Here is a 21,798-nt window from a genome sequence, read left to right on the forward strand (position 1 = left end):
TGATGTGATAGGCAACGGGGGGCTCCCTCTCCAGGCAGGATGCCTGGTCCATCACGCTCCATCCCCACATTTTGGGATAGCTGCGTTATTTTTACGGCTGCAGCCCCGGGAATCTCAGGGCTGCCTGGCAATTTCAGCTAGCTTTTAAGCACGCAGTTTGGGGACCTCCAAAGGCTCGAAAGGCAGGAAGCAGATAAGAAAACTGCCGGGTTTCTGTAAACCTTGTGGTTTGAGGGATACTTGCCTGATGTTTATGAAGCGCAGGGGCTGGTGGCGAAGCAGATGCGGGGTCCATCACCCCATTGGGGCGCAGCAGAGCCTGCGAAAGGCTTTTGCTTGCCGGGATGAATGCAGCCCAGCAGCAGGCCCAAGCCCAGGCATTTGGTCTGTGTTTATTCCAGATTCTCACCTGCTACTCAATTAATTCTTTGCTGTGTTGCACAGCTTCAGCAGCTTTATTTGAAGTGTCGCACAGCATGCAGGAGGCGTTTGCCTCTTGTACAAAAGCATTTGCCTTTTCAGCATGCATCCCACCCGCAGCAGCCTGTGCTGTTGGGCAAGATGCTTTTTGGTTTGTGTTGCTGTTGTTGTCTTTTTTTTGTTCCTGTGTTTTAGCAAAAAGATTTGAGTGTATCAGAGGAGAGGGCTGGAGGAAGACAGAGGTTATCACAGCCCTCTGCCTTGCAAAGAAAGGGCTATGAAACTTGAATGTCCTAGGGAAATAACTGAGAATCTGGGGCTTTCTCCCACTTTGGAGAGGTGAAGTGTATTTTTCGTTTTCACAATATCAGAAATGTCTGGGCTATTTTTATTTATTTATTTATTTATTTATTTTTGTTTTTTGTTTTTTTTTTATGAAGAAGGCAACAAGGACTGGTGGGAGCTTGGCACTTGGCTGGGTGAAGCCTGAGCCAAGTGCAAAGCAGCTGAAGTGGGTTTTGGCACGCACAGCTCCCCTTGCACTGGCTCCTCAGCTCCGCTGGTCCCTCCCCTCCACAGCTTCCAGATGTTGTAACTTTCCGAAAGGCCTTTCTTTGCTTTTTGGCTTTACCCAGGCTGCCTAAACACGCTGCCTTGGGACGCTGCAGGGCATCTGCCGGTGCCATGTCCCCGTCCTCAAGCGGCGAGGCTGGGCTCTTTGCCTGGGGCAGGAAAACCTGTTCAGACCTCTGCTCCCGTGCCCGTTGCTGCAAGACGTCGGCACTTGTGCAACCGAGCCCTGCTGGATCAGCAGCCTGTGCACAAGCTCCGTGCATCCCCAGCAAAGCCTGCACCCGCACCCCATGCATTGCAGGGGGAAAAGGGGGGTCCCCAGCAGCACGTAGCCTTTGTGGTGGGTTTAGGCATTTTGCTGGCTTTTCCAGCAGGAAAATAGCAGTGAAGGGAAAAGGCACAGGGCTTTCTGCTGCTCCGGTCTGCACAAGGAGTTAAAGAAGTCGGTGAGTTTACCCCGAGGCTGAGTTTGTGCTGGTGCGCGTCTATCTCAACATCTCCCTCTCCGGTTGTAACAGTCTCGCTGCGGCTTAGCATAAGCAACAGATCAGCCAAAATAAGCCCCATCCCGAGCAGCCGGTTGGCGCGGTGTATCTGCTTCCAAGAGAAACCTGAGGGTTTGCCTCCTCCTTCACACTTTGGCAGTGCTCGCGGATTGCCCTGCCAGCACAGCTTTAGGGATGACGTGGATGTGAGCGGGATAAAAGCCGGCGCTTGGCTTTCCCATGGCCCTGGCCTCTCCCCCAGCAGCCAGGTGCTGGGACAGGGGTGCTGGAGCATCCCCAAAAGCTGCACAGCTGAACCGCTCCTTCCGGAGCTGGAGAGGGAGAAAATCCAGGGTGAATTCCCCATAAAACGTGGAATGGCCCCACTGAACGTGGCCATCACAAACGTGCCCCCAGAGGCTTTTGCATGCTGGGGTTGTGGAAAGGTTTCTCTGGGCAGCACAGGAACAGGAATTTGAGTTCAAGTTACTCCTCCATCGTTGCAGCAGTGCTCCTCGTGCCCTGCACTGCCCTGGGTGGGATGGTGCTGGCCCTCGTGACTAACGAAGCAGCCTAGCAGAAGGAGCCAAACGTAGACAAATGGTCAAGTGTCCCCAACGGCGCACTGTGGTTAATCCTTCCCATTTGTCGCCCCTGCACAGTGGGTTTCTAAAGCAGCCCCAGGGGCTTTGCAAACCAAATTTTGCAGCAAACAAAATGTTGGTGCAGCGGAGCAGGGTTCAATGCAGGGCCGCGTGGTGAAACAGCAGAAAAACCCTGCTTAGAGAGCTGGAGAAGTGAACATGCTTCCCTGTAACCGCTTACAACACGTCTCGTTATTTGTCTTCAGGTTATTAAAAGGGAAAGCAGTTGGCTCCATTTCCTTCCAACAAACCGTTCAGCGGAGCGATTTAAATCTAAAGCAAACACAACGGCAAGGGCTGAGCAGGGACAGAGCCTCCAAGAACATCCCGGCCTCCCCCAGGGTCTTGAAGCACGCTCGTGATCAGGGGGTGCTTCACATCGCTCAGCACAGGGCTTTGCCCTCCTGCCTCCTGCCGTGGGCTCCTACCCTGTTGGACGTCATGGTGCACGGGGAGGATGGTGCACAGAGAGGACACGCAGTGTGTGGGCTTGAGGGGTGCCCAGGGGGAGCTGCGGCCAGTCCGAGTGGGAAGGAGCCTCGGGGAGGGATGAAGGAAGCCCTCCGAATTTTTTTTTGCTGCTCTCTGTTACGGCCCTGGTGCCCGAGTGCTGACAAACAGTGGCAAGGCTTGGGGATGCCTTTCAAAGATTGATACTGATGTTTTGTGACAATTAATCTTGCTATTTATATCAGTATAATTAGCTATGTTATTAATATTATCAAGGCGCCACAGTGCTAATTATATGTCTGTTTAACATGTGCTATCAGTGCTGTTTAAAATCCAATGTAATTCTGTTTGACATTATCCCCACCATTAGCGTTATTTGTTGTGTGCTGCGGAAGATAATTTGATGCTTCTAATCGCTGCGATACCAATTATGTAAGCTGTCCCCACTTGCCAAAGCTTTTGAGAACGATGCCACCAAGTGGTACAGCTGTCCTAGGGATGTGGCCCTGAGATGCCCGCCCTGTCTCTGGGGTGCCCTGTCCGTCGGGGGCTTCTTTGGAAGGACAGGGACTCTTGGAAAATCCTGCCCCCCAAAATAATGTAAGTAGGTCTTTGCTCTGGGCTCTGTAGGAGCTTCCCCGGGCTTTTGTTTCCCTTTTTTCCCCCATCAAGAGCTGAAACATTTCACATTTGAGGCGAAATATCTGTGGGGAACCCAACTTTAAGGAAACTTCTCCATCTTTTACCCTCAAGTCCTGTCTGCCAGCTCTGCAGGGGTTCTCCTCCTCTCCCACCAAGCTCAGGAGATGGTGGCATTTGATGGCCCATCCTCCAAGTGCTGTTTGTTTTCTTAGGGGCCAGGCAGCTGCCCTTGGCTTCTCCTTGCCCCGTGCGTGTCTCCTGTGGCTGCAAAGAGGAGCCAAGAGCTCCCCTGGGGAAGCCTTGTGTCTTTTCTCCCCTTTAGCTGGCCTTTGCCATGGCCTCGTGCCGGGTCCCACAGCATCTCCTTCCTCTGCCCGTGCCGCAGGACCCTGGCATCCTCCAGCTCCTGGCAGAGGTGGAAAACTGGGCTAAACCTGTAAATATGGGGGCAGAAAGGGAGCCACGTGGCTTCAGGTCTGCGCGCTGCTGCCTGCCCAAATCACGGTACGGCGGGTGGAGGAAACAGCTCGTCAGCACGCGCAGGAGTTAGCGCAACAGGGAATTCAAAGCCAGCTGCTGGAGCGTTTGATCGTCTCATTTGATCCTCGGAGCTGGGAGCCGGGCTTTTTGGGGGCATGCTGGGAGAGGGAAGGCACCGATTAGCAGGCTCTGTTTCATTATTCATTTGCAGCCGTCTCGGTGCCCCCGCTCCAGCGTGAGGTGCCGAAGGAGGGAGCAGGCAGGAGGGTGGACTGGTGTGGGAAAGGGGGGAAGGAGCAACTTGGGGCTGGGGGAGTAGTTATTGAAACATCTTTAGTGATGTTTCTCCTGCCAGGGACAGCCTCTGGGGTGCTACAGCCCCCGAGCAGGCAGCTCCTGCCCCGTGCTTGCTGTGGGGCAGCCCTCTTCTGGCTGCGGTGCCTGGGAGGGGGCTTGGCTGTGGACTGAGGTTTTTAGGGATCCGGGGTAGGTTTGGAACCATCCTTTGGGATCCCCCGTGGGGTAGCTGTGTACCTGGGGAGAAAAGGGGACTCCGGACCTGGTGGGCTCTCCTTGTTGCCCAACCCCTCTCCGTCAGCGGGATGAGATGTGGTGGGAGATCCCAGCCAAGCCGTCGGGAGCCCCGCTGTCTGCCTGGCAGTGGTGGGCGGTGGCAGCTGCTTGCTTCTTTCCTTGCAAGCCTCTGTTACAGAATACTTCAGCTCCTCTGAACGAGGTCTTCTGGGGCTGTGGGAAAGGCTGAGCTCATTCACCTGCACTTTGGTGGCCCTTTTCTGCTGGCCTTCTGTTTTCCAGAGATGGGGCTGTTGGCAGTGCAACCGGCCACGGGGAATGCTGGCATAAATAAACTCAGGGAAGAGACCTGAGCCTCCGTCCTCACAACGCTAGATAGAAATGAAGCGGCGATGAAGGTGATAAAAGTCTCAAGCGCAAGGAAGAGGAGAGGCCGAATAAATGCACAACACAGGAAAGCTCTCCCTGGAGCTGGGGAGGCAGTGGGGATGCTGGAAAACGCCCTGTGGTGCATCCAACCACCAACCCTAATGATTCGAGGTGATATTGCCCTTGCATTGCCATGGCTGTTTCCACCGAGGAGCAGTGGTTCTGCCCTTTTGCTGCCAAATCTTTGGGGTGGTGGCAGCCCTGTTTTCACAGCCCCGCGGCGAGCAGCCACGTCTCCATCTCATGGAACAAACGAGCTTGAGGACGAGCCGTTTGGAGACAAGTTTTATTGCCAATTAATATTTCAGGTTAAAAGCATGTTCCGCAGTATTTTCACTTGGTGAAGCTAAACTGTGGGACATGGACATAACACAAGTCAAGCTCCCCCTGAATTGATTTCTTCCCCACCATTTGTCATCGACCTCTGGTGCTGTATCTTTCTGATCTCCGCAGAATTCAATACATTTTCTGCAATAATTTGAAATGCGGGAGCTTTAGCTTCACTTTCAAGGTAATTTTGTATTTGTAATTCAAAACCTATCTCCCCGTTGTTTAGGCGTGAATTCTACTCCTAATTCATTTTCTGCATTTCATATTCAGTTTTTGAAAAGCTGAATCTCAACGTTGCTATGCAGACCAGGCAGCTAGGAGAAAAGGATCTTACAGGTACCTTCCTTGAAATTTTTCATTACTTTTTGCTGGAATTTCATCTCTTCGTTGCTACAACAGAAGGTTGATTCTTCATTAAGTGCAAATACAGATTTGAATAAATCTTCTGCCAAATTCCAGATTTACTTTTTGCGAGCTCAGATTTAGTATTTCATCTCTTTAAATGGTATCATTAATTTGGAAAATTAAAAGATTTCAAATAATTTCAAAACCCAAGCCATGCACTGAGCCTTGCAAATGGCCCACAGGGTGATTTTGTAGCTTCCTAGGGTGCATCATCCGTCACCTCAGCTGTCAGACCTTCTTCAAAATGCAGGCAAGAGCCAATATAGTCTGCTATGATTTTATGTACTTAGTACAACTTCTACCGAGGAAGGAATCGCAGGCGCTGTGCTATTAATCATTCAATCGTGCAAATGAAATAGGTATGCTAATATATTCCTCTATAACTGCATTCTCCAATTTCAAGAGGGTAAATGCAAGCCAGCATTTGACTAATGAAGCTCTCTTGGTTGGGAATCACACTGGGATCTTCAGGAGGTGGGGGGTGAAGGGTGTCTTTAATCAGAGCAGCTCAGGAAATTACCAGCAGAGCAGCTGGCCCTTTTGGAAGAACCCAAATGGTTAATGGAAACCAAAAGGCTTCAGCCTCTGCCAGGAGAACCTGGCCCAGGGGATTCCTAACTCACATTGGGAGCTCCTCGGTCTTCTGTTACAATTCCCACGCCCTCCATCATGGTTGTGCTTTCCATCACGGTTATGTTTTTGGTTTCCATTTGGTTTGTTACAAGTTGGAGCTTCCCAGGAGCAGCCAGGTGCTCAGCCTGGGCCTTTTGTGCTGGCCTGCCCGTGTCCCCTGCCCTCTGAAGCCATTGGGATCCCCCCTCACTTACTCTGTCCCTTTGTAGGCCTCCTGTGGCTCCTCCTTAGATTTTCACCACACCTTGTTCATCCTCATGGTCCAAGTTCATTTTAGTGTTTTGTGTTCAGAGATATTTCTGGTCTTTTATTTTTATTTTTTGCTTAAGAGACCTTAACAACAAAAATTATTGTTGATTCCCTTTTACTTAGCTTGTCCTCTTCTGTCTTTAATAACCGAGCTCAAACGTTATCAGTGGTGTTCAGTGCCCTGCTGTTCTGAGTGTTCCCTGTGTGCCTCGGATCACTATTTGTCACATTTTTGTTCCTGGAAACCCCATCAGTGCATGAGATCCTCACATACCCTTGGGAATATTCTTAAGGGCTCTTCATAGCCATACCATTATCTGCAGCAGGAGTAGTTAATATAATTGCACTATTGTTAGTGAACCCATGAGGACTTACATCCGCTGGAGTTGGTTTCCACCCACCTGCCCTTACTTTTCGAGCAGGGCAACTTTTATGTCATCCTTTGTCTTTGCCTACCATGCATTTATCCACGTCCTTCAAAGGATGCATCTTCCATTCCACCAGTCATTTCTTCCACGAGGTTATGCATATTTATGGGGGTGAAGCTGTGTTGTCTACCTGCAATGCTCTGAAAGGAGCTTTGTTCACTTTTGGCTTCAAAGCCCCTGGCAGCGTGGTGCTGCTAGCTGCAGTCCCAGTCCCGTTCCACGCCTGGCAGTCCTTCATCAGCTGTGAAGCAGTGGCTGTTTTCTCATGGCCTCGTTACTGCTGGGCTGCACTGTTGCTAGCTTTGTCCTCTGGCTATTCCTGTGCGTTCAGAAGAGATCCTCCAAGCGGTCGGTCGGTGTGCTCTGGTTTCTAATCCTTTTTCCACATCTGAGGTTGTTAACCCGCGTTATGGCTGTGATTTGTTGTCCTTTGGCATTTCTGCTTTCCAAGGGTTGTGTGTAACTTCTGTCTCGCCTTGACCTGGGTATCAGGTGTGTTTCTCCCTCTGGCTCACGGGATGCTGCTGGTGTAGCTCTCTGGGGACAGGACCGTGTAAGCCTTGCACCCCACCGAGGTCTTCTCCAGTTATTTTCTCTGAAATAACTCTGCAAATGTCGGGTGCTGGGACTGTGCCTCTCTAATCAGCTGGCACAGGGCATTTTGACTCAGGCCATCAGTATCAGCAGCACAAGCAACCTTCTGGACAGATAAGGACGCACTTTGAAACTGCCTTGATTTTTCCCAATTTTGAATCAGTTGGGGTGGGTTTGCTCTCCCCAGCTGGGAGTTGCGTGCACTGGAGATGTTGTACCCAAGGCAATCCATTGGATGTCCTTCCTCACTGGTGGAGAGGGGTGCTTCTGAAGCATAGTTTGCTTAGCCCCTTTGTGATGTCTCGGGATATCATTGGAAGATTTGTCTTTTGTTAACACCTTCTGCTTCTCACCGTTAGAAGTTTGGGAAGCCCAAGCACGGAGGGCTTTCATTGCCGAGCCTACTTGTGATTCCTGCCGCCACGACCCAACGGGATGATAAACAATGCTAACCCCAGTGAAAACTCACAGGCAGCTCCCAAAAGATTTCCAAGTCCCCTGTGTTCGCCCAGGTCTGATGACACCTCCCCAAGATGTGAATAGGCTTGGCCAGAGGCTCTCAAGCTGCTCCTGAAGATGCGCAGTGGAGACGAGGTGCCCAGTGGGTACCAGTCCTGCAGCCGCATCCTGCCTGTTGATCTGCTTAGGTATAGGGTCATTCAGATGCATCAGAGAGGCAGAGACACAAAAAGGCACCTAGAATTATGGCCAAAGGAGCTTGGAGATCCACGTGAGGGCTCAGAGACGGGGGAGGTTGCTCCCCCTTGGGCCCTGTGTCTGCTGGTTGTGCTTAGCACAGAGCATCAGGGAACAGCCCCCTGCACCTCCTGCTACTGGATTTGAAGAAAGTGAGGTGGAATTGCTCATTAGAGGAACATTTCTGGGAAAAAAAAGGCATTGCTTGGAGCAGTGGAAATCTTTTCCTTCCACTCTGTCTTTTTAAAGGAGTAAATAAAAGTAGTAGAAGGTAAACAAATAAGCTCAGGTCTCACCATAGCTTGGGAATTTTTACATCAAATGTAGCAAATTTAATAAGATGTCTGAAAACCACATCCTTTTAGGTTGAAAAGCACACAGCCTGAACAGGGGAGTGAAATCTTTTGGAGTATTTAAGTAGGACAGCTCAAACAGCCAGATAATGGTTAGATGGCTTCAGGAATAAAAACCGACTTGTCACAGTTGGGATGAATTTAATAAAATATTTAAACAATTTTCAACAGTGCTGCAGCGGTACAGAAAACCACGATAATATCCAATAGCAGAAGAATGGCTTTGAAAAGATTAAAGGATGTAAACACTGAAGGACCCAAATAAGCCATGTGCATTTCTGCAGTGTTGTTGGATAAGCGTTCGTCAGGTGAGCCTGTTTGTGCCTCGTTAGTCCCCTTGTTTTTGGCTGGTTTTGGCTGATTTAGGCTGTTTTTGGCTGGAAAGTGAGGGAAGCAGGGCACTGGGATGAAGGTCAGGGTTGTGGGCCAACCTTGAACCCAGCCTTGCTGAGGGCCTCACTGAGGATGAGGGGAAAGCCCTTGGAGATGCCTTGTCCTCCAGGCTCATCCTGCGGTTGTTTTTTTGGGAGGGCTGCAGGGATGGGGGGGCTGCGAGGCTGCTGTGGGTGCTAGGACCGCTCTGGCTGCCCTGGGGTTGAAGTCTCGCTGTGTCTTGGCTACACGGGTGGGTTTCCAGCCAGAGCCAGCCCCATACAGACGCTGCAGAGATTATCCTTCTGATGCGCCCAGAGGGAACTGGGTGACCAGCACATGCGTTACCATCTTCAGGGCTTCCTGCTGGAGACTGTTTCTTCACACTGCTTGATCCCAGGCAGCTTGAGGAGGTCTGGCCACCCCGTAACAGAGAGGAAAATCAGCAGGCTCCTTCTTGGCCTTTTGCTCATTTTACTCAGGAAAACAGGTCCACGCAGCTCGCCAGGGGACAGCTCGTTCTTTGGGCCCCGTGCTTGTGGGGACAAGCTCCAGCAGCCAGAGGTTATCCATCCCCGCCGGTCCAACGCAGCCGTTCCTCATCTCTCGAAGAGGATGACTCGAGCCAAGGGCTTGCAGGTGTGAGGGCTCTTACAGGATCTTTGCCTGCAGGAATAATTTCGGAAGCAGAGTCCCTGTTTCTGTTAAGTACCGCAGGGACAGAGAGAGCAAACAGGGGAAATGTAAGTCCTAGAGACGCACGCTAAGCAGCCAGACAGCAAAACCTGCCAAGAGGATGCTTCAGACCGAGTCTGCAACTAATCAGCAGTTTTGGAGGAATGACAACATGAAACTATTTCGTGAGATATTTTTTTCTGCCCCTTGGAACTGTACAGACAGCTTTGATTTACAGAACTAGCAAGCTCTCCCCTACTCTGCTCCTCAGGTTGCCTTTCTGCAGGAGCAGAACCATTTTGTCATGTTCTGGGGGTAAAGGAGTGAAAGAGCTTTGGGGAGGAGGGCAGCGTGGCCCCTGCTTCGCACCCAAGTGGTGAGCTTTGGTTTTTGGAAAGCTGGCAGGGAGGCAGAGCTGACCGGGTTCCCAGCTGCTAATGCACACGACAAAGCCTCTGCAGGTCAGGGGACACATCCAGGAGGTGCTCCAGGATGTGCGAACCCTTGCAGCTCAACATCCCGGGACATCTCATCCTTCAGGTCTCTTTTCCAGAAGCTACCATCTGGGGCAAGCGCTGGCTGCTGCTGCCAGTCCCCAGTGGGTTTGCCAGAAGGAGGAGATGTGCTTTCAGAGGCACACTGCGTTTCCAGAAAGCATCATGGAAAAAAACATCGGGTGTTCTCAAATCCCTTGGAAGAGAGGAGGCTTCCCAGCGGCGGTGTAGGGCAGAGGCTACAGCACAAGGCTCTCACTGGCAAGGTCCGGGGCTGCCGTGCTGCTGGGCAGGCTTCAGAAGTGCAAATGAAGCCGCTTGCGCAGCGCTGGCAGCCTCAGGAACCTGGGCTTGCGAGGATACGAGGCATCCTTTCATTTCAAGTGCCTCCCTGCGCCGGCTGCGGGGTTTTCGGGCTGCCCCAGACACGTCTGTGTGAACCGAACACGATTGCTCTAATTCTCCTTGCGAGCGCTGGCTGCGCGGTTTCCATTCCCCCTCCTGACCTGCCAAAAACCAGAGCTCATGTGAAGCCGCGGGAGGAGAGGAATTTCCTGAGCAGGGTAAACAAGCCCATTCTCATTACCACGTCTCTGCCGCTGCGGAGTCCTCTCCGCTCTTTATTAAGGAGCCCCTCATCACTGCTGTGTCCCGAGGGGCCTTGGCTGGTGGCAGGGCAGTGGGGAGGGAGAGGTGCCTGGAGAGGAGCCCGGCAGGAGATGTGGTCGGGCAGGAGCACCCCGGGGCTGCCTGGCACCGTGTGTCCCATGGCACGGTGCGTGCAGCTGCGGTGCCACAGGGACCTGGGGCGCGCACCCTAGGGAGGTGGCCACGGGGCCAGCAGCACGGCACAGCATGGCACGGCACGGCCAGCAAGGCAGGAGAAGGGCCAGCACCGTGTAATCGGGTGAGTTAGAGCAGTGCTGGTGAGCTCAGGCTGAAAGAAGATGCTTGAAAAGCACCGAGACTCCAATCCAATATCTGCTAATTAGGCAACAACATACAGCTGCATTTTTATTTTTTTTTTTTGCATTCAGTTAGCCCTGTTTACTTGAGCTTTTTTTTCCTTGTCTTTTTCTCTCCTAAATATCAATTCCCAAGCAGGCGTTGAATGAGGATATGCTAATGCAGGCTGCTTTGAAAGCCTCCGTGGAGGACACGTGTTTGGGATCTGTCCTCCCCTGGCTCTTCCCTCTCTGCTCAGCCCAGCAACACTTCACCTCTGCGCTCCGGGCTGAGACTTTCCTCTGCTTTATCTCCTTGCAAAGTGGGAGTGAGGCCGCTGCAATGCTGGATTTGCAGCAGCGACAGCAGGGCCCAGCCCCAGGTCTTGCTCTGGCGTGCGTGGGGTGAAAGGGGTGGGCTGAGGACACCCAGCTGGGGACAGGGGACCCGGCTTGATGGGACAGTCGAGCCTTCTCCAGCCTCTCTTCAGCACAATTAGAAATGCCGACAGAACAAATTGCTTCATTTTCTAGGTCAGCACTGCTGTTTAAGGTGATAGCAGGCACTGAAAGCTGGCATTTTATTGCAGCTTTTACTGAGTACGTTTTGCCGCAAAGCGACTTAAAATGCATTAGTGTCACAACGCGGGAGCTGCGCCGGAGCCGCTCGGCAGGCTCAGTCATGTCTTTCTGTCACTTGTCCTTTTGTCTACTGAAATTCTCTTAGCGTAGAAAGGCAGCTGGCTGGCTTATCATATTTTCCCCCTGATTTTTTTATATTTTTTTTTTCCTGGGAGCTGGTTACAAGCATTGCATCAAAGAGCTGTGTTGCTACCAGCACTGGAGTCAGCAACGAGCAGGCAGCCCTGGCTCAGTGCTACCACGGGGAGGGAGATGGGGCAGGAGCATCCGTCCCCATGTCCTGGACCTGCCACGACCCCAGAGCCGTGCCAGCTCCTGGAGGAAGCGTTTCCCATCTGCTCTGGCTTCTGTGGATGCGTGCACTGATGTACACCCATGTGTTTCGTGTTTGTGGCGCCTGGAGGGAGGGTGCAGGGACGTCCATCCTCCATCGAAAACAATTATAAATGAACAAGGGCAACAACAACAACCTCCAAATAAATCACTGAGTAAACACTCTCCGGTTTTGGCGGCCTTTGCATGAAGATAAATTTGGAAACCCAGCCCTGCAACAAGGCAGGTCCAAGTGACGTCCTCCCAAGCCTTGTTGCCAAGCTCGTTTGGGGGTGAGTCCTCTCCCACTGCCCGTTTTAATTGGCTCTGCAGTCTGGGCCCCCAGTAGGAGCCCCCATACTTTGCACTCCACAGCTCAGTGTTTCCACAGCCTTCATCCAGACCCTCCTTTCCCTCGCCCAGAGCTTTGCACCAGCAGAGCAGAGCTTCGTGCTCGGCGCCTGCAGGATCCAACCCCGCATCCCCCAAGGCTCCAGCGCAGCAGCCGCAAATTGTGAGCGGAATTGTTTGCCTACCAGCGTCGTGCTGTTCGGCCCAGCGTATTAATTTTGCATCTGGTCACCTGCAGGTAAATCAGGTGCAGCCCTTGAGCTGCTCTCTCGGTGCTGCAGGAAGAGGTTTGCTTCTCGCCATGCTTGTGGCCAGCTGGGGCTGGGAGACGCTACCTGGTGCCAAAGTGGCACAAGGACGTGGTGGTGTTCCCCTTTAATCTCCTTTTCTCGCTTCTCCCCATTGTAGGGAAATCAAATATTCCGCATTTCAGGCCAGAAGGTGGATGTTTGAGGAAATTGTGAGTGTTCTATAACGCGATTTAACAAAATCCCTATCATTGCTGGAATTTATATGCACCTGCGAAATTACCAGCTGGTATAGTCAAAGCTCCTTGCACGTTTTCCTTCTTTCAGCACAGCGAACAGAAGGAAATGGTCTCATCTCTGTGTTCAGGTGCTGCAGGAGGGCTTGCAGCAGCAGCAGGAGCCAGATGTGCCTCTTGAAAGAAGCCCTGCAAAGGCAGGGAGCAGCAAGAGGGGTTCTCGGATGCTCCCCATTCACGCCATCACTAACACCACTCAAACACTGCTTGCAGCATCCCTGCACCACTGGCGTGCACTTAATGAACGGATAAGCGCTGTGTGTTCGTGTATGAGGGAGGAGTAACACTGTCCCTGGCAAACTTGGGATGCTGCAAATGCGTTTTGGGCTCATGTGCTTCAAAGCACTCTCCTCGAGCTCGTTTCTGCCTCCCCCTCTTGCCCTCCGCCAGCAGCCCGGGAACATGAAAGCAGATCGGCCGCGATTTCAAAGCTGCGACTTCAGTGCAGCCGAGTCGGTGATGAGGAAGATAATTAGCAAGTTGAATGTTCGGTGCTTTAGTGAGATGATGTTTAATAATATTGAGCTGTAAGGAAAGGCGGTGGCAGGAGCGGTTAGCAGCTGGCTTTTTCATTATCGATACAGCATTGTTGTGCAAAGCACTTCCAGTTAATGAAGGCACCCAGGGCTTCGCTGCATTTTTCAAGCCTGGTTCTGTGTTCTGCTTTACCAGCCATTGGCTAGCAATTTGCAGGCTTGCGAGCGAGCTTCGAGTATTTTAGGAGCCAGTGGTTTTCAGGAATTAATGCTTTGCCTGTGCTTTATGACTATGATTCAAGTTCTCTTGGCTAGCTAGACCCCAAATTATCCGTGCGTGCAGATGTTTATGGGTCTGCTGGAGCCTTGATGAAAGCCTTGGGCCGCACTTTCTAGCCGAGTATGAATAAAACACCGCAGGGATCCTCTCTTGGCCCTGGAGTTTAAAATATTAATAGGCTATCAGTTTCACGACAAGCGGTGCAACAGGTAGCGAGCGCTTTGCTGTAAAACATTTTCTCTTAGCGAAACCACGGATTTTAATGGCAATGCAGTGTCGCTTAAATTATTGATACCAAAAAAATGCCCGTCCACTGTGTGTCCACAGATATCAAGCTCTGTTTTTCAGCACTCTGCTGGCTTGTGTTCTCCTCCCTGGAGGCAGCACAGCCCCAGGGGCACAGCCAGAAGCAGCCTGGTTGGGGAGCTGGGGCGGGAGACCCCAGCCTGCTCCCAGCCCTTCGTCTCCAGCACCAACAGAGGATGCTGAGGGGAGAGCAGGGATGGAGAATAGCAGCTATTCATTCCCAGCAGGCAGACTTCCTGGCTGGAAATCGCAGCAGAATAGCTCTTTATACCCTCACAAAAAGGCAGGACGTGCTGGCAAGGGGCGGCCAAACTCTGTCGGGTCTGGGCAGCGCTTGGCAGCAAGATCTTGGCCCAAAGTTATCCAAGTTTTTGCTCCCTCAGGCAGCACGTTGGGTGACAAATGGTCTGGTTTGGTGGTTGCAGTCCTCTGGCTTTGTTCATCTTATGTTGTGTTGTTTTGTTTTTTTCTTTCTCTCTCTCCCCCTGGTTGTCTGGACTCGCAGCAAACCCTGGAGACGAATCTCACCAACTTGGTTAAACGCAACAGCGAACTGGAAAACCAGATGGCCAAGCTGATACAGATCTGCCAGCAAGTGGAGGTTGGTGAGAGTGGCCAGGGGAGAGGGCAGGAATGGGGAGGGGGCCCCGGGGAGCTCCCGGTTCGGCTGACGGGGTGCACGGGACTGCTCCCATCTCCTTTCCCAAGCAGCAGGACCGCGGATGGAGTGGGAAGGAGTGAGGGTGGCTGATGGAGAGGGCTGGTGAGGGATGAAGCCCACAGCTGCTTGCAGGGATTTAGAGGTTGGCTGCAGCAGGTCCCCATCCCAGTGAAGCCATGCAGCCGGAGCACAGGCAGCGATGCTGGGAGCATCTGAAAGTAAGGGAGTGAGTGAAGCAGGGAGGGAGAAGGCCCTCAGCGGGGCCGGGGCAGGCTCTTCGTGGTGCCACCCAGGGCGTGCGGCCAGCATTTCTCTCACATCGAGGTGCTTGAGCGGGTGCAGAGAAGGGCGACGAAGCTGGTGAGGGGCCTGGAGAACAAGTCCTATGAGGAGCGGCTGAGGGAGCTGGGCTTGTTCAGCCTGGAGAAGAGGAGGCTCAGGGGTGACCTTATCGCTCTTTTTAGGTACCTCAAGGGAGGCTGTAGCGAGGTGGGGGTTGGCCTGTTCTTCCACGTGCCTGGTGACAGGACGAGGGGGAATGGGCTTAAGTTGAGCCAGGGGAGTTTTAGGTTAGATGTTAGGAAGAACTTCTTCACTGAAAGGGTTGTTAGACATTGGAACAGGCTGCCCAGGGAAGTGGTGGAGTCACCATCCCTGGAAGTCTTCAAAAGTCGTTTAGATGTAGAGCTTAGGGATATGGTTTAGTGGAGGGCTGTTAGCGTTAGGTTGGAGGTTGGACTCGATGACCTTGAGGTCTCTTCCAACCTAGAAATTCTGTGATTCTGTGATTCTGTGATTCACTGCATTCAGTGGGGACAGACCCTCTGGGTGCAAGGCACCTGAGGCAGAGCTGCTGAGGCTGATCCTGCTGGAGAAATCCTGACTCGTGTGAGTCTGTCCCACCGTCCTGAACATGCGATGGAGATGCTGCCTCTTCCACAGCCTCTGGCACCTCATCCTCAGCAAGGCAACGTGAAGCCTTCCTGCTGCAGTTCAAGCCTATGGCTCCCTGTGCCATCCCGTCCACCCTGGGCACAGGGAAGGGGTTGTTTTGCCCTTCCCTCCACGTGCCTGCAAGCAGCCCATCTGCCTGCCCCTCTCTGCTGTCTCATCGAGCCTCAGCCTTGTCTGCAGCAGCCAGCCTTCCTCCCCGCGTCCCTTCCTCCTCCCAAACACGCACAGATTGCCTCCCTGCTTCCTTCCTGCTGTCAGAGGCGGTGATTGCAATCCCGCCCTGCTGGCTGTGGCAGAACAGCGGGCCAAAGCCATCAGCAAGAGGGAAAGGCTTTGTCCAGGGGATTACAGGGAAGCGTCGGCGGAAGACAGGCGATCACCTTTAATCCTGCTGAAGAAAGGGGCTCGGCCGACCTCGCTGCTTTGACCACTTGGTCTGTAAAACCCTTTGTGCTGGCGGCGTGCAATCAGGCATCATCCTGTGTTTGCATTTCCGAGGGAAGCGCTTGGCCCGGCACTGCCCTTGGCCATGGCTGCGATGCGCTCCCGTGAGCGGCACTCAAGGGGAAGAAGGCAGCTAACACCTTGCTGTTGTTTCCAAGTGCACGTAGCCGTTAATAGCAAATTAATTTGCAGCTTTGTTTGCTGAAGTGATACACGGAGAGCGGCTGCTGCAATTAGTTTCTTCTTAACAGGCTATTGATTTTTTGGTGCTAAATTGAGCGGTGGTTCCTTGAACCAGAACCTTGCCGGGGGGAAAAGACACTGGTCTGCTGCAGGGATCCCTGACGTGGCTTCAGGGGAGCTTTGACAGGGCTTGAGCAAACACGATGGTTATTTATAGAATCACAGAATCATTAAGGTTGGAAAAAGCCCTCCAAGATCATCTGGTCCAACCACCCCCCTACCACCATCACCCACTGAACCCTGTCCCCGAGCACCACGTCCAACCTTTCCTTGAACACCCCCAGGGACGGTGACCCCGTCACCTCCCTGGGCAACCCGTCCCAATCCCTGACTGCTCTTTCTGAGCAGAAACATCTCCTCATTTCCAACCTGAACCTCCCCAGCACAACTTGAGGCCATTCCCTCCAGTCTCATCACCGGTTATCTGCGAGAAGTTAGATCCTAGTTATCTGTTAGATCCAAGTTATCTGCAAGCAGGTAGACCCCCGATGTCCTTTCCTTCTGCACAGCTTTCCAGCCACTCTGCCCCAAGCCTGCAGCGCTGCGTGGGGTTGTTGTGGCCAAAGTGCAGCACTCAGCACTCAATTTTGTTGAACCTCATCCCACTGGCCTCTGCCCGTCGATCCAACCTGCCCAGGTCCCCCTGCAGGGCCTTCCTACCCTCCAGCACACCAACACTTGCCCCTGGGCCCTGGCTGGGGGATTTCCAGCCCTTCAGCTTCCCCTGCACGATCCTGGAGCTGCCTCATCACCCAAGCAGCTGGCAGGGACGCAGGGGTGCAGAGATTAGGGCATGGGGGGATGCGTGGATGCGAGGACACAAGGATGCTGCATGCACCAAGTGGGATAATTTCCCCGTAGCACAGCATGCAGGAGAAAAGGCGTCTACACAGGGAGCTGCATTTTGTTCCTTACCACCTACCCCTCAGAGACTGGGGCTCTGCCTTTCCTGCAGGCAGCAGCAGCGTTTTGTTCTGAGAGTGCCAGCAGCACCACAAGCACCAGCAACAGCCTCAGATCAGCTCAGTGCATGGGTAGGAAGGAGCTGGGACAGGCTGCGAGTTTAAGGGCATTTGCATCTTCGAAAGACTTGTGTCTGAATCCGTCCACAGCGTCCAAAAGGACAGGCCTCTGATGTTAAAAGCCATTTGGCATTTCGTGTGGATTCTGGAAGTTTCAGACCTCCCGGCTGTCGTTTTCCACACTGTTTAGGAGTTTTCAGCTTTGCCAGTCGTTCTGCCTAAAATAACAGTCAAAATACATTTCTGAGCCTCACTAAATATGCGGTCCTGGCCTTCAGAGGCAGCTTTAGAGAGAGAGCACGCTAAAGTGTGAAGCAGAAAATATCTTTGCCCTTCCGCACTTGCCGCAGGCAGGGGGCTGCGTTGGAGCTATTTGTGGGCACCGCGGGGCTGTGCCAGGCCCCAGGCTTAGCACAAGTCCTCCGTTGGTGCTCAGGAGGCTGTGCTGCCGTGTTCTGGCTCTCAGAAGGGAGGCCAGGGCCACACAGGGAGGACGGTGGGTCCGTGTGGGTCCGAAATCCTGGCCCTGATTTTGCGCTCCTGGGAAATCCAGGGGATGTCGGTCTCTGGCTGCACCGATGCCTTCCCTTCTGCCAGCACGGATTGCAGCAGGCTGCGAATCCTGGGCTTGATTTCCACCCCCTGCCACTACCTTGCAGCAGATTTGGAAGATTATCCACTGTTTTTCTCAGCGGAGTTATCTTTGCAGACCATCAGCTGTCTCCCACTTTGGCGTTGCATAATCTGCTGGCCAGGTTTAAAAAAAGATCTTATATCAAATGTGTTTAGTTCGGGGTTGGCTTCAGACTGCTCTGCTGTTTCAGATCTTTTTGAGAGTACAGAATGAAGAAAACCTATTTATGTCCTTCAGGACACTGTTTAATTCAAGTGACAGGGCTGAAATCCCCGTCTGTGGAGTATATTCCCAGTTCCCCATCCATCCCCCGAAAGGATGCCGGTTTTTCTCAGAGAGAGCAGAGTAAAACCTTTACCTGTGCTTTCACTGCACTCTTTGCATGTCTTTCAGATTTTTTTTCTAGTAATTCTGTGTATTTGAAGCCTGAAGAAGGGGTCCAGCAGGGATTAATTAGCCTGAACAAGGCAGGACACCCTCACCACCGTACGTGGGCATTTTGCAGGAGCATTGATCTCACGAGGGTTTCTTGGTGGCCGCAGGGTAGCCAAGCCCCAGTGGCTGTTCCTTTGTGGGGAACAACCCAGCAGGACAGTAACTGCTGAGCACTTCTGTCCTCGGGGCCCAGTGCGTTATCTGAAAATAAGGGTGCAGGAGGTGCTGGTGGTGCCCGGCTGCCTTCAGAATTTGCTCGCTCCCGGGTCATGGGCTGACGGACACAGCTGCAACACGGGGGGCTGGAGGTTGGGGATGAGCAGAGGGGCTCGGGGGCTCGCCTCCCAATTTCTGCCCCAGCTGAGGAGGGCTGCAGCAGGGCAGGGCCACCGGTGGTACCCCAGCTTTTTTCGGAAAGGGGTGCCACCGTGACGGCGGGGTGCTGCGCCTGGGTGCAGACACATGCGGCTCCGCTCCTCCTGCCCAGGTGAACACGGCCATGCACGAGGCCAAGCTGATGGAGGAGTGCGACGAGCTGATGGAGATCATCCGCCAGCGCAAGCAGGTCATCGCTGTCAAGATCAAGGAGACGAAGGTAAGTTGTGCTGCCTGGTTCCCCGTGCCCCTCGCTGCCACCTCTCCCCAGGGCTGTCCCCGCGAGGACGAGCGTGCGCTTGGAGGAGCATGGCCAGACAAGGGTAGGCGCAGCCTTGTATCAGCCCAGACGGCCTCCTCGGGGCTTTTCTTACACCACGCTGCTAATATAATAATGTGGAGTTAATATTGAAGGGCCGTCCGAGCTCTGCTCTGCGTTGTGGCCCTAGGCGAGTTTCCCTTCCTTACGGAGGCTCCCGCTCTGTGCATCCCCTGCAGCACCGAGGGGTAAGCCAGGGAGCTCATCCTGCTGGGAGCACCAGCACCCCAAATACAGGTTTTTTTTGCAGACAACGGTTTGGGAGCAGGTCACGCCACGTGCATATGTGCGAGAGCCAGCCAGCATCACTCTGGGACACCACGGACCCTCTTCTGCAGGAGCGGAAGCTTTAAAATGTGCACTTTTATCCCAGGCACTTCAGGAAACATATTTTATGTAACGGTGCCTTCTGCTGGTCCATCTGTCTGTCTGCCTCTCACTTCCCACCCTCTCCCCCTAACGTCTTTTGACCACGCTGTCCAGTTTCAGCCGTACTTGGCAGAGAGCTGGGACTCTTGGAGCTGGTTTTTCCTGCAGATTTGGCTTCTGGGAAGCGCAGAGAGGCCCCGAGTCGTGCCCCAAAGCAGCCTGTAAATTCAAACGAGCAACCTGGAGCCCATATAGCTCCAAGCACTGCTCCTGTAGGAAAGGGACAAGGGGAGAGGGAGGACACTGGTGGCACTGTGGGGGACTGGGCGGGTGGGGAGGATCAGGACACCCCGGGCATCCCTGGGATGTTTAAATTGCAGCTTTTGGGGAGTCCCTCAATGATGCTGCTCAGGAGCAAGGACGGGAGGGCAGTGAGCGGTGCTCAGGGAATGGGTTTGGGAGAGACACCTGTGGGATGTGACAGCATTCACACGGTGCTGTGCACCATCCATGGGCGCCGTGTCTGTGGGGAAGGCAAATCTACAGAGCAGCCCCTGCCAGCTTCTTAGCTGTGGTCCTCAGACGCCTGCAAGACTGCCAGCATCTCTGTTCCGAGCTGCTCAGGAGCAAGGCGAGATGCAAGACATCTGGAGAACGGTCGAGCAGAGGGGTTTTCTCCATGGCTTTCAGCAGCGTAACACCTACGAGCAGCGGTTTCCAAGCAGCCTTTCTGAGAAACCCCAGCTGCAAACACTGGAGAATTAAAAAAGACAGAAAAAAAAAAAAAAGGCAAAAAAAAAAAGCAGAAAGGGGGAAGCGCTGGAGACTGCGGCTGCTTTGATGCGCACAGACAGCAGAGCAAGAAGCACTGCGCTCCTGCTGAATTCCCATTTGGTTTCCACTTCTGGGCTGCTTTTGCTGATGGACAGCAGGACATACAGTGTGGGTCGCTGCTTGCTCTGCCGACGAGCCCCTCTCTCTCCCATTTAGAGACGAAAAAGCCCTCAGCGTGCAGGGCAGGCAGAGCATTGCGATGCTCCCCTGTTTGGCAGGGCACAGCATGTGGTCCCAGGGGGAATTGGCTGCTCCGGCCCTGGGTAGCTGTGCGCTGGAGCTCCTCCACCTGCAGAAGGCAAGAAGAAACGTGCGAGGAGCAGAGCAGTGGCCTGAGGTTTGTGTCATGTCACACGTGGGAGGGGAGGCAGCCTGCAGGAGGAGGCATCCCCGGGAGCAGGCTGGTGATGCTGGATATCAGGTACCACCACACAGCACCCCATGGTGAATGGGGCACTGAGGCGGTGGAGATGCATGGGCGAGGCCCATGAAGCTGTGAAAATCCTCAGGGATTAGTGCTGCAGGCTCTGCTCGCTGCTGGGATGTGGTTGGAAGGAGCTGGTAGCCAGGCACACCGTCACAGCAAGGGCAGGGGCTCCCCTCGCCGTGTTTGCCGTGTCCTCTCTTGAACCATTTCTTCCCATTTCTCTCCCTTATTCTCCCTTTGATTTTTTTATATTTTTTTTTTCTGACGAAGCTGCTCTTAAAACGAGCCATCCATCAGCCCATTAAGCCCCAGCAGGAGCCTCCCTTCCTTCTGCAAATAGCCATTTGGAGCAGTGCCGCCTGCTGCTAGCCGAGACGAGCGCTTCTCCCCGCTTCTCCCCGCAACGTGCCGCCGGCGAGGCACGGCTCACAGGGACCTGCTGCTCCCTGCCCTCCCCACGGCCCCCTGCACACCGCTGGGGCATCAGCTCCCCCAGTCTTGGTGTGGGGGGGGCGCAGGACTCCTGTTATTCACCCTTGGAGAGGTCACATAGAACGGAGACAGCGTTCTGGGGGTACACGCGGGTCCCCTTGGCCCTGAGCGCGTCCCTTCAGCCGTCACAGCCTGGTGAGGCGACTGCTTAGCTGCAGCCCAACTCCTTGTGCCGTTCATTCCTGCATTTCCAGGCATGGTGCTTTCATTGTCGGCTCTGTGCCCTTGTCTGACCCCCGTGTTTCCTTTCCTGCCTCCCCTCTCGCCCTGTCAGCCTCCTGCTCGCACCGCACCTTGCCCAGAGCTAAGGGCGTGAGAGGCAACGGCTGTGGGGCGAGCCGTGCCATCGTTTAGATGCTGGCTTGATTCATCGGTGCTTCATCCAACGAGGCAGCTGACTCCTCCGCTCGCTGCAGGGCTCCCCCATCCCGGTGAGATGCTGGTGGGATGGGGCACATCCCCACGGGGATGCTCTCCTGGGGGTGTGGAGCAGGGTGGCTCGGTGCAGCAGCCTTCCTCTCGCTCCCGCGGGCATTACGCATGGCCCTGAGCCCTGCGGGATGGGAAGGTGCTGCCTCCTGGCTCCGAGCAGCTCCCTGCAAGACAGGAGGCCTCTCGCCTCAGAAGACCCCCCCCAGGTGCTGGGTGTGCCACCTGAGCTGGCTTTAAACGCAGCCTGGGGCACGGGGATGTGGCAGGAGAAGTGAGGTTTGGCAGGAAGGGCACAGCCGGGTGCACAGCCGCTCCTCTCCTGCAGTGGGCACATCCCAGGGGATGCCTAAGCCTGGGTGCCATCACAGAGCTTGTGGCACTGGCTGGAGGACGCCCCAGTGTCCTCACTTCGTGGT

At 53.8% G+C, this 21,798-nt stretch overlaps 1 protein-coding gene across 2 annotated transcripts in view; it reads left to right on the forward strand.

Annotated features, from left to right (window-relative positions):
- MID2 (midline 2) overlaps positions 1–21,798 on the forward strand; it is a gene marked incomplete at its 5' end in the record, with an annotated part of 52,003 nt that overhangs the window by 18,115 nt on the left and 12,090 nt on the right. For both annotated transcript variants that reach the window (XM_084294095.1, XM_084294096.1), the window contains 2 exons: positions 14,247–14,342; positions 18,622–18,729. In XM_084294095.1, the coding sequence (XP_084150221.1) occupies positions 14,247–14,342; positions 18,622–18,729 (204 nt within the window). The remainder of the gene's footprint in view (positions 1–14,246; positions 14,343–18,621; positions 18,730–21,798) is intronic.

The sequence above is a fragment of the Netta rufina genome (assembly GCF_964035555.1).
Source record: "Netta rufina genome assembly, chromosome: 12".
In the NCBI taxonomy this organism is placed as follows: domain Eukaryota; kingdom Metazoa; phylum Chordata; class Aves; order Anseriformes; family Anatidae; genus Netta; species Netta rufina.